Genomic DNA, 16,024 nt, shown 5'->3' with positions numbered 1-16,024 from the left:
AGGGTTACCTATCAAGTTATAGTTTAACATAATTAAAGAAATAAGCTGCGCGGGTAATGCAAGGTCTCTCGTTCCAGGAAAACCACCACGTGCAGCCCCACGGCTTTCGGGGAGTAGGGTGGAGGGCTGCCCTGGGAAGAGGGGGTCAACACAGCTGCGCTGACGGCCACCCACAGATCTGTGGGCTCTGGGGCTGTCTTCCCAGCCCCTGGCCCGGGAGCCCTGTGAGGAGTTTGCTTGGGTGCAAGGGTGTTACGGGGCCAGAGGGTGGGCTCCAGAAGGCAGGCAGCCCAAATGGCATTGCAGTCCGCACCCTCCCCTCAGTCATCCCGGGCAGCTCAGTGGATACAGCATGACCAGCCCAGTTCTGAACTGTCGTAAACTCCTTGTCACTCTGGTGACTTCAGAGCAGCCAGTAACTTGGAATACAAGGGTGTTTTAGGCTGGTGTGGTAAGCAATCATAAAAACAAGTATGAGAATGTTTCATGGATTAAACAAGTATGAAATAAAGTTACTACTCCTTTGTTAACAACTCATCAGTGAATACCTTTGTGAATCTGATGAGACAAAAAAAAAAAAAAGAAAGAAAGAAAGAAAAAAAAGAAAAGAAAAACCCATTTCCACACTGCAGGTAACTAAATAGTTTCTCCAGCAGGGGGAAGACCCACCGAAGCAGCAGAGAACTGGGAAGGCAGCAGACGCAAACCCACAGATCAACAGCCCCAAGGACCAACCATATCTAATTTGTTTCATGAAACCTCACCAAGGGAATCAGGAAGGGGAGGCAGAAAAGGACTATTTACAGTGGAACAAAGATTTTAAAAGAAAAATCTATCCTAGTGAACAGAAAAAAAAACAATTAACTTCAAAGCCTACAGCAGACACTGTAGGTGTATTTTCCACATGGGAATGCAGATTTGAAATAAATAATAAAATCCTGTGTAAATTCTCCTGCTTATAATTTTATTACAATTATTTCAATAAAACATTTAGACCAAGGAAAAAATTCGTACTTCACACAGCCATTCTTCTCATTGTGTTCTTTCTTCTCGGCCAACCTGAGCGGTTTCTCATTTGGCTTCTGACATAAAGTGCTAGAAACCAAAAAACATTCATTAGAATCTCTGAGCCCATTTGCCCCAATCCTGAAAATGCCTTTATTCTCTGGAAGAAAACTAAGTAGCACTGAGGAGTGAGTCGCTCTACATATGAAGATTTATTTCTGTGAGAACGGACCCTCTGCCCTCTAAGGATGAAAACCAGGTTGAGGGCGCTGGAGCTCGCCAAGAGGGCGTAAGCCCCCCACAGCCTGTCTCTCTTCTGACCTCAGCTGGAAACTCCATGTAAACTCCAGAATCGAAGGGGAGAGAAGTCAAAACCTGCAAACCACCAGAATCGTGGAGAATTTCCTGGGATTTTATAGTACTCTGTCTCCTGGTGTTGGCCTGAGGCTGGCCCCATACCCCGAACTGCACAGTGGATGTCCACATCAAGCACTGAGAGAAACCTTCTATTTCAAGCCAGAGAAGCAGGAAGGGGAGCCAGAAGCCAGACAGCTTAATCCTGATTTGTTTTCCCTTTTTCTCTCTTGGCCCTGCCCCGAGGTCAGCTCCAGTCATGCAGCTGCAGTGGTAATAGGGGGGAGGGCTGTCACCCCAATCTTCCTCTCTCTAGAGGATCTGGGAAGTGGGCCCCAGGGTCCAAAGATGTGGGTGGAAACCACCATCTCCTTCCTCTCTTGTTTCCGTTGCCATTTGGCTCCACTGGTGGCCCCAATCACACAGAAGTGCATGGCCATTTCTCCGTGAAAAACCACCTACCTGGACAGAGGCTCAAGGACAGGGAGCTTTTAGAAAATGTGAGGTCAATGTGAGGAAAATCCTGCAAAAAAGATAGTGTGCCAGAGGGAGGGAGGTCCCCCATTCCTGTCTATGACCCAACACAAGTCCCAGGCTCGCCCCAAGTTGAGTATATTCGGAACAGACCCAAAGCAGAGCTGCAGTCACCACCTAAACTGAGACAGAGTCTGACACCTGAATGGAGTCACTGACTTCCTGCTAAAAGAAGTCTCACACCACAACATTCAAAATATCCAGAATACAACACACAAAGAACCAGGAAAACCAGATCAACCATCAAGGGAAAGGATGATCACCAGGTACAAGCCCCAGGACGGCAGACAAGTGGGGCCATCACGTGCGTTAAAGCAGCCGTTGTAACCACGATCCCTGAGAGAGGGAGGGGTGAGCACTCTTGAGTGGGACAATGGAAGTTCTCAGCAAAGAAATGCAAACTATAAAAAACACCAAATGACAATTTTAGAATGGAAAAATACATCAGATAAAAAAAATTCAGCAGATGTCGACAGAAGGCTCAGTTAGGTTAAAGATACATCAGCACTATTACTAATCTGAAGAACAGCAAGGAATAAAGGTCCAAAAAATGAGCCAAATCTCAGTGACTTTTTGGACAATATCAAAATGTGTGATATTTGTCTCACAGAGTCTCAAAAGGACTGGAGAGAGAGATGCGTGCAAACATCTGCACAACAGCGACGAACGCTCTCCAAATGTGACGCGAGACAGAAACCAACACAGGAAGAACGTTGATGGGCACCAAGCGTAAGAAACAGGAGAGACACGACACCAAGGCATATATAATAAACTGCACAAACCAGAGACAAAGAGAAAATATCAAAAGCAGTCAGAGGAGAAAGGAACAAAGGAAAAGATGACAGTAGATTTGCGCTGGCAGCGACGCAGCAGACAGTGCGCCAGTATCTTTAAAATGCGGGGAAAAGAACGTGTCGACGTAGAATTCTATACCTAGCAAAAATACCCTTTTTCTCAGAAATGAAGCTGAAATAAGTTTCCCAGACATACAGACGCTGCAGAATCCATCACTGGCAGACCCACAATGCAATCAACAGTCAAGGCAGTCCTTCAGGAACAAGCACAACGATACCAGAGGGAGATGCAGAGCCGCACAGTAACAGCGCTGACGGTAACTACATAGGTGAACACAGTATTTTTCTTCCTGTTGATCATCTCTCAAAAAGACCACTGACCATTTAGATACAAACGATACTAGAGTCTAGGATTCATAAAGAACATATAAATGAAATGCAGGACGACACTAGCACAAAGCCCGGGCGGGAAGGAATGGCGCACACGACTTTAACATCTCACACTATTTGTGACATGGTGTAATAGTGCAACTGTCCTGCGATTTCACAAACACCATTAACCCGCCTCTTGATGTGGACAGGGTTACAGTCAACGCCTCGGGTACTCCTCTTCAACAGCCAGTATTTGCCCTCCACCACCTTGTACTGCCATCTGGCCCACACGTTCCCAGTCTTGCCATCAGGACAATCCCACTGGACCTGCTTACAGAAACAACTCTGTCCAACTCTGTCCAACAAGGTAACACGGAGACTCTAGAGCCACTACCAATGTTTGGTCAGTTGTGCTACTAACCAGTTGTACTATGTTTTTCTTTTAAATTAATATAGCTTTAATCAAAATTTCTGGGGCCACTCTTTATTGAAACGGAATCCTTTCTTATCATCAATCACACAGAACACTGTGCAAGACAATATTACACTCATGTATCTATTCAGTTACACTGACTTTTCAAATCGTACCTTGCTGTTGGTATATCCGGCTCAGCATATATGGTTATCCCCCTCTTTGTTGGCCAGTACACGGAGGATTCAACACACTGTAAAAAAAAAATTTTTTTAGAAAGAATATCTATTCGAGATATGTATTCTTATGGAACTAAAATTCCATGGGAATTATCCTCATAAACAACCATCCCAGATTATTGTCAGGCGACACAGGTGTGAAGAGACAAAGAACCGGACAATGTGATTACGCCACTGCTGCCACCACGAGATTACAGCGTCCAGGTAGCAAGCAGTTGGCACTTCAGAGAATCAGTATTTCAAATGTCCTATAATTACATCACTTGTCTTGTTGAAGGACTGGAAAGACAGGTTAGACTTGAACTATTAGAGTGTCCTATAACCTCAGGTCTTCACACCGTTGTTAAATGAGCATAAATATCCAATCCTGCTGAGAAGCCCCCAGGCCTGGAGTTCTCTGGTTCTTTTGAATTAGAGCAAACACACAAACTGTATTTTGTCCTGAAAGACACTATATCATAGCCAAGGATTTCTTAATAGAAACAGACCTTGGTTCCTAAATTTCAAATGAGAATATTCTAAAATTAACATTGTATGAACTTTATACCTAATGAACATTTTAAAATACAACCTTATTTACATCTTTGAAAGAGATGCGCTGTTGTTTCTTTTCAGAATTTTTTTTAGGTGAACCTCTCAATGAATCCATATTATATTTTATAGTTTTATCTGCAAAATAAAAAGTGATAAAAGACCCATCTTAGAAAGCACTATTAATAGAAAATAGAACAAAAAGGATTATAAATTTAAAAGTACAATCATAAAAATCTTAATACATGAGATTATTACAGAATAGGGTTTTGAATTAAACTTACTTGAGGAGATTAAATTTAAAAATCTCGTTTCAACCCTTGTCACATTAAAAGATGTTTAAATAATTCCTTTAGTGGCTTACTAGCAATTAAACACAATTTATTTTCCCAACTTGGCAAACTATATTTTTCAAAGAGGGCCACAACATGTCTACCAACATACATGCTCTTCTTACAATTTGTCACTGACATGTGTCCCACTGAGAGATGGGCTCTGTATTCCCTTCCTGTGAGCTTGGGTGGGGCAGGGCGGGGGGGGGGGGCTTGTAAACAATGTGGAAGTGGGGTTGACTTCAAAGCTAGATAGCCAAAATGCCATGTACTTAGGACCCGTCTTCTTGAATGCTCACTTTCAAAACCCAGCCAGCATGCTGGGAAGCAGCTCAAGCAACCCCATGGAAAGGTCACTCTAAGTATTTCAGATTAGCGCCCCAATCAAGGTCCCAGCCAAAGGCAAAATCAGCTGCCAGAGAAGTCACTGCATAGGTTTCAAATGCATCCACCTGTTTCATCACCACCAGCCCTCAGGTAGACTGGCTGCTTCGTAGAATCTCTCTCAGTTGTGTAAGATTGAGCTTACGCACCTGTGGCAGGGATCCCTCAAGAGAGACCCTGGGCTCCTCTCATTCCATCTTACCAGCGGACATAAAACCTTGATGTGTCCCATTACTGGTGCTGGTCCCTTTGACCGGTTAATTAGTTAGCATCTGCCAGGCTTCTCCACTGAAAGTTACTCTTCACCTTGCACATATTTTGTCGGCTGTTACTATCATTCCTTTTCATTTGGTCATTAATCCACATTAGTACAGATTCCTATCTGAAACCCCCAAATCAGCCACTTCTCCAGGTTGCCCTGGCTGCTTTGAATGGAGAATGGTATTTCGACGCTGAGATCCGGGAGCGGGGTGTGTTGGTTTGTGTTGTGGTTGCTCCCAGGCCCTTCAGCGGACAGAGCTGGGGACTGTGTGCGTATGCGTACATGCTCACACATTTACATCTCTGTGGATTTTATATCTGGGTGTGATCTGCGTGCTGAAAACCAGGAGTTGACACCAGCGCTTCCAGTCGTGATCCTGCTGCTGCTGGATTTATGCTAGCGCTCTGCCTTCCCAGATTTGTCACGCCCCTCTGTGACTGTGAGATTCCTATCGGCCTTTATCCCTACTATAGTTACTTATGGGGTCACTCCTGCTAGATAAGCAACCGCTGTTTGGTTGTGTAAGTGACCAGTGGTTCACGGCCATTAGTACCCTTTCTGCACAGATGTGCTCCCCACTCCTTTTGCTGACAGCACCCCCACCCCTCAAACCTCACCTGCCTCCATCACTCACTTAGTTCAGGCTGATACCCTCCCCCTGCCACACATGGCCACTCTGGGGACGCTTTCCTCATTTCACTTAGGCGTAGATCCACTCCCACTCAGGTTCTGTGTTCCCGTAGGGTTGCCCCTCACTCCCACCCTCGCAAACCTGGGCGGCTCAGTCGGTTAAACGTCTGCCTTCGGCTCAGGTCATGATCCCGGGGTCCTGGGATCGAGCCTTGCATGGGGCTCCCTGCTCAGCGGGGAGTCCGCTTCTCCCTCTGCCCCTCCCCACTGCCGCTCGTGTTCGCTCGCTCACTCTCTCAAATGAATAAATAAAATCCTTAAAAAAAAAGTCAAGACAGGGTCTAGAACTGGTAAGCCTAGAAATGATAAATTAGTTGTAATGGTAAATTAATTAATTGTAAGGGTTTCAAGATCTGGAGACAACCGCCAAAATAAGGTAAGGGGAACGATAAAGGTTTACCTCTAGGGAACAGCCTGTGGTGGTGAGAAGCTGGAAAGAGAAAATTACTTTTCATCGCTTTTCATTACTTCTGTGCTACTTGTTTAACCAGGTATTAACGAAGTATTATACTTTCATTTAAAAAACATAGGACAATTTCAAGGAGAAGTACCAAAAAATAATTAAAATACCATTGAAATACCTTCTCACCATGATTACAAGGAAAAGGAAATCTTTGCTTGGGTAAGTAACACCTAATAATTTTGTCTTCCCATGACAATCAGTTACTTTTCACATCAGCTTTTCTTTCCTTTACCATCAACCTTTTCCTTTTTAAAGACACACACAGTGCATCCGGACACTGACCACGGCAAGGAAAAGTGGGAAATGCTTACTGCCCAGCAACCTGGGGCCACTTGAAAACAAAACAAAGACATATGATGGACACATTTCATGTGATGGAAAGCTGGGCACTGATTAAACGCAACGTAAAAGGCCTGGTATTTTTCCAGCTCCGGTAGAAGCGGGCATGTACTTTTATTTCCATTCGCATTTCTTCCGTCAGTAACAGGGGTGTGTTTCGGCAAGAACTCTCAGCTGGGACCCCTGCAGGAGGCACATCAGAGCACGGGGTGGCGTCCTCATGTGCCACGTTGGCCACGGGCCAGCAGGCATGGGGCTATGTCAACTGTGTATGTGGATGGTCCATTTAATCAAGTCACTGCGATGGGACCAGCGCCTCCCCCCATCACTCAGGAGGAGGGACACCAACATCCCATCTATCTCACATCAGAGCTTAGGTCCTTACACTCATGTGATCCTGGACACATCTGACCCAAAAAGAAGTTCATCCATATGTTAACCAAAAAACACTACACAGAGGTGTGTACAGCCTCCAACTTGAGTGAGATTAAAATATTATTCGCAACCCTCACACCTGGAAAACTCTGGAAAGCAAGACTCTAACACTTCAGTAAGTAGTTATTAAAGATGACAGGTTGTTACAACTTTGATTATCTGTATTTTTCTATGATAAGCAACATTACCAAAGTAATTAAACATAATGCTAACTGTAGGGAGTGATTTTGCTGGCGAAAGCTTTAACTTAGTTGAGGTTTACGATGCACGTGCGTGAAATACTCGTGTACATGCGCCCGACAGAAGAGGGGAGTGGTGCAGGGGTTACCACAAAGGGTGACCAAGAATCAAAGAGGCTGGCAGTTTCCACTCTGGTCCAACAATTCCAATCCGTTATGTACCTTGGAGATACGGAGTTAAAGACTGGGAATTTCTACCTTCCCAAATGCCTTTTATTTTTGTGCGTTCTGCTGCTTAAAATGAAAATCACTCACAAATCCGTACATACACTCTGAGAACAAGTAATAATCACTAGTGTATGGCTGGGCTGAACAAATGCCTGTTATGTATGTTCTTTACAGAAAAATCCTCTAAGTAAGGGGACACCTGGGGGGCTCCGTCAGTTAAGCGTCCAACTCGTGATTTCAGCTCAGGTCATGATCTCATGGGTCGTGCGTAGGGCTCCGCGATCAGCAGGGAGTCTGCTTGGGATTCTCTCCCTCTGCCCCCCGCCCTGGCCGGCTCATGCTCTGCCATGCGTACACTCTAATACATAAACAAATCTTAAAAAAAAAAAATCCCCTGAGTAAGGACTGCAGCAAGGCCAAATTACCTGTCAGCATTTGCATCATGAATTGGTTCCATGATATGAAGAGAAACAGAATTACCACAGCCCTTCTAAACAGCCCTTGTAATCTCAGACAGCTGAGAGTGTTCTGTGATGCTGCCTATGAAATAAGCAAGTAAACTTACCCAGGATCACAGCAGTTGGCCCAAGGTCACCAACAACACCCTTGGGCCACGGATGCTGGAGGGACTGAGCCAGAAAAGTTAACCCATGTGAATCTGATGGAAAGAACACAGTTCAGGATTAAAGCATGAAATAAAACCCAAACGACAAATGCAAAACTCAATGGCATACTACTTCAGCTCCTGCTTCTGCCGGAAGGTCATGGGAGACCTATCTCGGGGCAGGAAAGCAGTGTGAACGAGTTAAGGAAAACTGAATTTAGAGAGAAACGCCTAAAGTTGTTTCCACTGTCCATGACGGTCTCATCTCGTATTTCCCTACTAATAAATAGCTCTATTTTTAAGAGTCTAAAATGGTAAATATTTGACCTTGTTTTGGTAACATCTTCAAATTACAAACTTACAGACTTTTGAAAATGTAACTCCATGTTAATAAGATATTGAGAACAGTTTTTTCCTTGTCTCATAAAAACAAACTTTAGCAGCTTAGGACTTGGCAAAACCTGTCACAAACTCACTAGAATCAAAATTAAAATATTAAATCTTAATATTTTAATAGTCCAAGTCTCTGCCTCCATATGGGGAAAAGTTTGTACAACTTACATTAGCACAGTAAGAGTCCTATAAATAAGACCGTTTAAAAGAAACATGTATCAATAAGAATCCACTCACTTTCCATTCCTTGAGGATCTTTTCCTTGCAAAAACATTGGCCAAAGAGTAAGTGCTGGATTGAGTTTACTGGAAAAGGATGCTGACTTTATACTCAATTGTGATTTCTCTATGGAATGAACGTTTTTATTCTCCTTGGGTGACACGTAACGAGCGAAGTTCTTCGCAACCAGATCATCATTAACACAGACCTGTACGATTTTCAACATTGCATGAATAAGACAGTGTCAAGTGACTATTCAAAAAATATCCCAAACTTCACCCCAAATTTCAACCTTCAGAAGAAATTATTTTATAGAACACAGTTTGAAAGAAATTCATTTCTTGACTTCTGCTCTGGTAATGGTGGACTAGATATTTTTGGACAACCGTCCTCGTAAGAAAAACAATGAGGATCTGTATAAAATGTAAGAACCATATTCCTGAACAAAACATCAGGGAGCTAACATGACTTTACTGGGCAAAGATCTGGGGGGATGACAAAGCGCAAATCATAAAAAGAAAAACTGATAAAAATTTAAAATCTAAATTTTAGACTACATCAAATTTTAAAAATTTCCACTCTTCAAAAGACACTAAGAGATTAAGGGCACTCCACAGAGAGAGAGAAAATATTATTAAATCTTACATCTGCACAGACACAAATCCAGAATATATAAAGAACTCTCAAAATACAATAAAAAGATGACAAACGACCCTATTAAAAAATGGGCACAAACTGCGGGCTTCAGAGGGGAGGGGGTGGGGGAATGGGCTAGGCCGGTGATGGGTATTAAGGAGGGCACGTATTGCATGGTGCACTGGGTGTTATGCACAAACAATGAATCATGGAACACTACATCAAAAACTAAGGATGTACTGTATGGTGACTAACATAACATAATAAAAATTTTTTTAAATGGGCAAAATACAATGGAATATTACTCAGCCATAGAAAGATGAGATTCTTCCATTTGCAACATGAATGGACCTAGAGAGTATTATGCTAAATGAAATAATAGAAAGACAAACACCATATGATTTTACTTACATGTGGAAGGTAAAAAAAACAAATGAAGAAACAGACAAATAGCACAAACAGACCCATAAATACAAAGGACTGATGGAGGCCAGTGGGGAGGGGGATGAGCAAAAAGGGTGAAGGGGAGAGGGCGATACAGGCCTCCAGCACGGAACGAGTAAGCCACGGGAATAAAAGGTTCATCGGAAACAGAGTCGATGGTATTGTAATGGTGTGTGGTGAGCACGGTAGAGACTCGTCCGACCACTCTGCTGTCTACCTGAAACATCGTGTGCCAACTACTTCAATTTAAAAAGCTATCCAAAAAATGCGCCAAAGATCTGAATGCACACTTCATCAAAGAAGATATACGGATTGCAAACAGCAAATGAAGAGACACTCATCGTCATAAGTCATCAGGGAAATGCAAAATTAAGCCACGATAAGATACCACTACACGCCCACCAAAGTGGCCATCGAAGCACTTGTCCACTGCTGATGGGATCGTACAATAGTTAACCCCTTTGTACACCATCTGGCAACTCTTACTACCTATGATCCCATCCAGAAATTTCACTCCCAGGTACTCATCCAAGAGAAATGAATGCATGGGCTCACAGGAGACTGTACGTGAATATTCATAGCAGCTTTATTTATAACAGCCCCAAACTGGCCACAACGCAAATGTCCAAAAGTCGTGAACAGGTAAATCCACTGTAATATATCCAGGCAAGAGAAGAGTATTTGACAATAAAAGGGACAACGTGGATATGTGCTCAAATAATTTTGTTGTGTGAAAGAAGCCGGGCCCAAAAGAGAAAACCCTGGGATAACCTTGTGCTTCCTTAGGGAGCTGGAAAAGGATGCTGGGCCCTGTTTTTCTGGGGACGATGACCTCACGCATCTGCTCTAAGTTCTCCCTGCTAATAAGCATACCCTCTGCACTCCCCCACTGTGATGGACGGCCACAGAGGGAAAGAGACCCCCTTGAAAAGCAAGAAGAAAGAACCAGGTCAGTAGAGAAGTTTAAAGAGGATTCACCAGACCGGTCCAACGGCCAGCATTTTGTTATTTTTACCAAACTGTTAAAAGCAAAAATGCACCACAGAGAGTAATAAATGAACTGTAATGCACATGAACAACATCATCACAATGAAGAGGGAGGGGAGAAAGAACCAACCTAAGTAACTTCCGATGTATCATACAGTGTTTTGGGTGCACGCTGTTTGCCTTTAGACAAACTGTGCACAGGACTGTGGGTTAGCAATTCTGGAATTACTTTACGTGGATATTAGGATTAATCAAATTAAGTAAAATGTAACTAACAAGAGCAGGTTTCTCACTGTTGGAAACAGGTGTCAAGATAAGGACTGGGGAGGGCCACAGCGAACCCTGCGAAACTGGACTAGAATGAGAGGTACCAGAGCTCTTTTTTTGAGAGAGAGAGGAGAACAAGTGCACACATGCATGAGTGGGGGAGGGGCAGAGAGAGAGGGAGAGAGAGAATCTTAGGCAGGCTACATGCCCAGCATGCAGGACGACATGGGGCTCAATCTCCCTGAGCCGAAATCAAGGGTCAGACACTGAGCCACCCAGGCGCCCCCGTACCAGAGCTCTTTATACACGTACAGACAGACAGATACACGCACAAACAGATGCACGTACGGACAGACACACACACGTGCAGACAGATCCAGGCATCAATCCATGTGTGCGTGGATTAGCGCCCATAAACGTACTTCCTAACTGTCTGCAGAGAGGGGCTACCACCACCGACACCCCAGCAGCAGTGAGCACATCTCGTGCCCTGGTCTCACTATCTGAATAACACTCTTCTTTGAGAACTGGTTGAGTCTCAGGCTGGGCTGGAGAATGACAAAATTAGCCTAGAGCATCTCGTGGCACCAAAAATAGAAAGTTTCCAACAATGATGGGGCACAGTGAAAGGACATGTAAGCCACTTTGAAGAAGTTGCTAATGGCCAAATCTGCAACAATTTGAACAGGAAAATAATGACAGTAGTGGACTCTATCCCCTAGAGTAAAACAAAGAGTCAAGAGTCGGCACTAAGATAAATTACTGAACCACTTAATAAATGGGGGAGAAGGGCCAGTTCTTCTTTATAGAATTCCAATTAAAAATGTAGAAGGCCTGGGGCGCCTGGGTGACGCGGTCCATTAAGCGTCTGACTCTTGGTTTCACATCATGATCTCAGGGTCCTGAGAGCGAGCCCCGCACTGGGCTCCACACTGAGCATGGAGCCTGCTTGAGATTCTCTCCCTCACTGCTCCCCTGCCCTCTCTCCAAAAAAAACAAAAACAAAAAATGTTCATGCTGTGTGAATGACATTCTTTTCCTTGGAGTTTGCTCCATTTTGTCAAAATAAAAAATTTAAATAAGGATAAAACATTTTTTATTGTAATAATATTTTTTATTATGTTAGTCACCATATAGTACATCCCTGGTTTTTGGTGTAAAGTTCGCTGATTCATTAGTTGCGTATAACACCCAGTGCACCATGCAATACATGCCCTCCTTACTACCCATCACCAGCCTATCCCATTCCCCCACCATCCTCCCCTCTGAAGCCCTTAAAATACAAATCTTTCACTCACTTTTTCATTTTTTATAGTTGCATAAAGGTAGACCTCAAAAGTATCTTCTTCCACAGCACATAATTTGGCTTCCACCTGCGTGGTTACTAAATAACAGAAATGAGAAGAAATAAACCAGCTGATATTGAAACAATTCCACCTATTAATCTGTACTAACCACTTAGGGTCACCCAGAGTCACCATATCTACCGGCTTCCTCCCGGGGGTGGGGGGGCTTGGAGCAGAAGTCGTCTGTGGGAGGCGAGTGGAGGTGAAGACTCTCCTGGCATGGGGTCAGCCACGTACCTGCCATCCCCATCCACAGCTGCTGCCCCCTGCCCCCTGCAAACCTCCTCGAGCAGTTCTTGGCCCTCTTCCCTCACACAGTTCCCAAATCCACTTCCCACCCAGTCTTTCATCTGAGTCTGTTCCACCCTGCCAACACCCTGTAAGTCAGAGCTCTCAGCGACTCAGACCCAAGCACCCAAACAGCAGCTCTAGGCCCGGGCACCTTCAGGCACCAGGCTCAGTTCTTCACACACGTGTTTCACTTCACAACCGTCACTGTCGTGTACAGGGCAGGAGGCCGGGCTCAGAGAAGGCTGCAGGGAAGCCGCGGGGCGGGGCAGGATGCCGTCCCAGGTGCTCCGCTTCCCCCACATCTGCATCTCCAGTGTCCCCCCAGGGGCTCACAAGGGCCCAGACTCCAAAGCCGCAGGCCCTCCCAACCTCCCCGTTCCCCCAGGGGCCCAGCATCTGGCTATTCCTCTGGCCAGACAGGGGCCAGCACAGGAGAGGGGCCAGCACCCCAGGCATTTCACACCCACTTCTCAGAGCAGCCCCGGGCAATGGGCACAGGGACTTGGCTCCTGCCAGCCAGGGGTCAGGACAGACGGCCCATGAGGCTGTACTTCACCACCAACAATAGAAAATAAAGAGAGCACGCCGGACAGCTGCTCTGAGACAGACTACACCTCTGAAATCGGCAATAATGGTCACGAACAATCAGTATCCGCGAGCGAAGTTCAGCTTTGCATCACCTGTTGCTTCATGAAATGCGTGTACGTATATTTTGCAGAGTGCAACCCACACAAATGAAGGGCCCCTCACCCAAACAGCCCCTTTCTCATTTTAACTCTCAAGTACTGATGTCCACATCCACCCCCAAACCTTCAGGGGCACAGGGGCAACGTAACACGGGGTGGAAGGAGTCCCAGGTAACAGATGAACCCATGAGGAGGGGCAAACAGCTGAACGTGCGCATCTCAAACCCCCTCGTCAATGGAAAGATAAACCAGCCTGGGCGTCAGTTCAAAGCAGGCTGCGATGGTGATGCACCTTACCTTTTAGGATGTTCTGGAAGTACTGAATAGCTGCGCTGTCCCACTTCTTGGCAGGTCTGGAACAGTAAACAGATGCAACCTTATCAAATAAAAATCTGAGGCTAGGACACCAACATCACTTTGTAAGCCATACGCTGGATGTTTCTGACATTACGTATTGAACATATGATGCCTGGCTCTGCTTTGGGGGTGACGATTCCAGCCGCACCCTGCAACGGGCTCCTCTCACCACTGCCACCTGCACCCAGTGCAGAGACTCACGGAGAACGGGCCCATCCTGGGGCTTCCTGAGCGGCCTGTGCCTGCCCCAAGGGCATCGTCTGTTCCAGCACCAGTGACCTGGGCCCTATCTGTCTCTCCAGCCAGAACACAAGCCCCCTGGAGTGGGGATGCTGCGCACGCAGCGTCCAGCACAGGCTGGCACAGAGCGAGGGCTCCAAATGTGCTGGTGAGACCAACACGGAGAGAAAGGCCAGGGGAGAGCCACCAGCCAGTCTCTCATGGCATCCAACACCCTGCTGACACCTGTCCTCTGTCTCCCACGTTCTATCATCTTGCCCTTTCCTGTGCTCTGGAAAGGAAGTCGTAAGAAGAGCTGTAGGCAGTAGAAGATGAAGAGAAACCAGTATTTCAAAGCAAGGAATAAAAATACATAAGGGGAGAGTGCTATGTTTTAGGCTTCTCTGCTGGTTTGATTGTCCAAATCAATGATGGTTTGATGCCACCATCATCCTCCAAGGGCTGTTTTCGGGATCAAATGAGGTAATGGACATAAAGCACCTAGCCCCACGCCAAGGTGAAGGTATTATTTTACTTTACTAAAAAAAGATATTAAGCACATTACTTCAAGAAAATCACAAAGCATTCCTAAAAGGAAGTAAAAAAAAAATGAAGTTAGTGGTTTTAAACCCTTGCTACACACACACAAAATTACCTAGTAAGTTAAAAACAAAATGAAGTAGATTTCTAATAAGAAAATGGACCAAGAGAAAAATCAATCTAAGCTATTCACAGGTAAACCAATCATTCAGTCCCTGTGTGTGTCTGTCTGTCTCTCTCACACACACGCACACACAAATAACCACATGAAGAAATACCCAACTTTACAAATTAGAAAAATACAAATGAAAACAAAATACCATTTTCACACAGCAAACAAGCAAAAATGATAAAGCTTGACGATAGTCAAAGTTGTGTGGAAAAGCGGCCCCCTCTGTACCCCTGCGATGCGAGTACACATCGCCAGTCCTCTTGGAGGGCCATTCGACCAAATCTATAAACACATATTGAGACAGACATTCTGGATGAACTGCCCACACAAAGGGACATGTGTCTGCACGGAGGGTATGTCCACGGCTGGGGAAGGTGGTCACACAGAGGGGGCGAGGATGAGGGGCCTCTGAGGGACAGCTGGGCGTGGACAGACTGGCACCAGAGCCAGCCCTGGGGGTGAGTAGCTGGCTGCTCTAGAAGAGGGCCAGGTAGGAGGCAGGAGTGCTGCTGTGCGGGGGACCCACTTTCCCGGAGTCTCTGAGGGCAGAGGTGGTGTGGGGGGACCACGGGGAGCCTGGCGGGGCACGCTGGCGTCAGCAGGGACAAGCAGACTCAGCGTCCATTACTGAGCTTCTGAGGCCAGCCACAAGGTGAAGGACAGGTGCTGGGGGATGCAGGGAGTGGGAATGGAGGGTCTCCATAGATCCTGCGAAAGCATCCACAAGAGGGGTGCCTTCCAAGTTCAGGGAACAAAATGCAGCATCACCAGGACATGCACGTTAAGCTGGAACTGTGCTGTGCCCACAGTGTTTCTTCCGGTAATGCCACAGTCCAGGGGGTGGGGGCGCCGGGGGGGAGGGGTGGGCCAGGAACTCAAGTAGCACTCAGTCCAGACAGTGTAGAGCGCAGCCATATCCCTGCCACCACAGTGCCCAGGGCGGGGACCCTGGTGAGTCCTGCACAAACACGGACGATGTGGCCCAAGACCAGGAAAACAGGGCATAGAGAGGGGAGGGGTGATGTGTGCTTATGGGCACCCACATCCATATCTTCACACCCATGTGTTATTTGGATTTATCCATATTCTCATGGAAATGTGCAGTGCACAGCGGTCTGCCAACCATCTAGCTGGCTCTCAAGAGAGGAACGGTTACATACACAAGTAGCCAGTTATGTTCACCCAGAAAGATAACAGGAGAAGGCGGTGCAGGTACCAACGAGAGCTTCAGCGCACTCTTAATTGAGTTAAATCTGCAAACAAGGCAGGAGGTTCTAATTTTCATGAAAGCCTCCACACAAATGAATGCA

General features: G+C 45.7%; 1 protein-coding gene across 1 annotated transcript in view; it reads right to left on the bottom strand.

Annotated features, from left to right (window-relative positions):
• Positions 1 to 16,024, bottom strand: part of TDRD12 (tudor domain containing 12) — a 53,644-nt gene that overhangs the window by 23,554 nt on the left and 14,066 nt on the right. The window contains exons 5-11 of the mRNA XM_040633693.1: positions 13,724 to 13,779; positions 12,402 to 12,487; positions 8,788 to 8,977; positions 8,119 to 8,211; positions 4,282 to 4,379; positions 3,648 to 3,724; positions 1,015 to 1,095 (exon numbers count right to left, since the gene is read on the bottom strand). Of these exons, the coding sequence (XP_040489627.1) occupies positions 1,015 to 1,095; positions 3,648 to 3,724; positions 4,282 to 4,379; positions 8,119 to 8,211; positions 8,788 to 8,977; positions 12,402 to 12,487; positions 13,724 to 13,779 (681 nt within the window). The remainder of the gene's footprint in view (positions 1 to 1,014; positions 1,096 to 3,647; positions 3,725 to 4,281; positions 4,380 to 8,118; positions 8,212 to 8,787; positions 8,978 to 12,401; positions 12,488 to 13,723; positions 13,780 to 16,024) is intronic.

Source organism: Ursus maritimus, unplaced genomic scaffold, assembly GCF_017311325.1.
Source record: "Ursus maritimus isolate PB19 unplaced genomic scaffold, ASM1731132v1 scaffold_19, whole genome shotgun sequence".
Taxonomy (NCBI): domain Eukaryota; kingdom Metazoa; phylum Chordata; class Mammalia; order Carnivora; family Ursidae; genus Ursus; species Ursus maritimus.
Note: the sequence above shows the minus strand (reverse complement) of the source record. Positions and strands in the feature narration are given on the sequence as shown.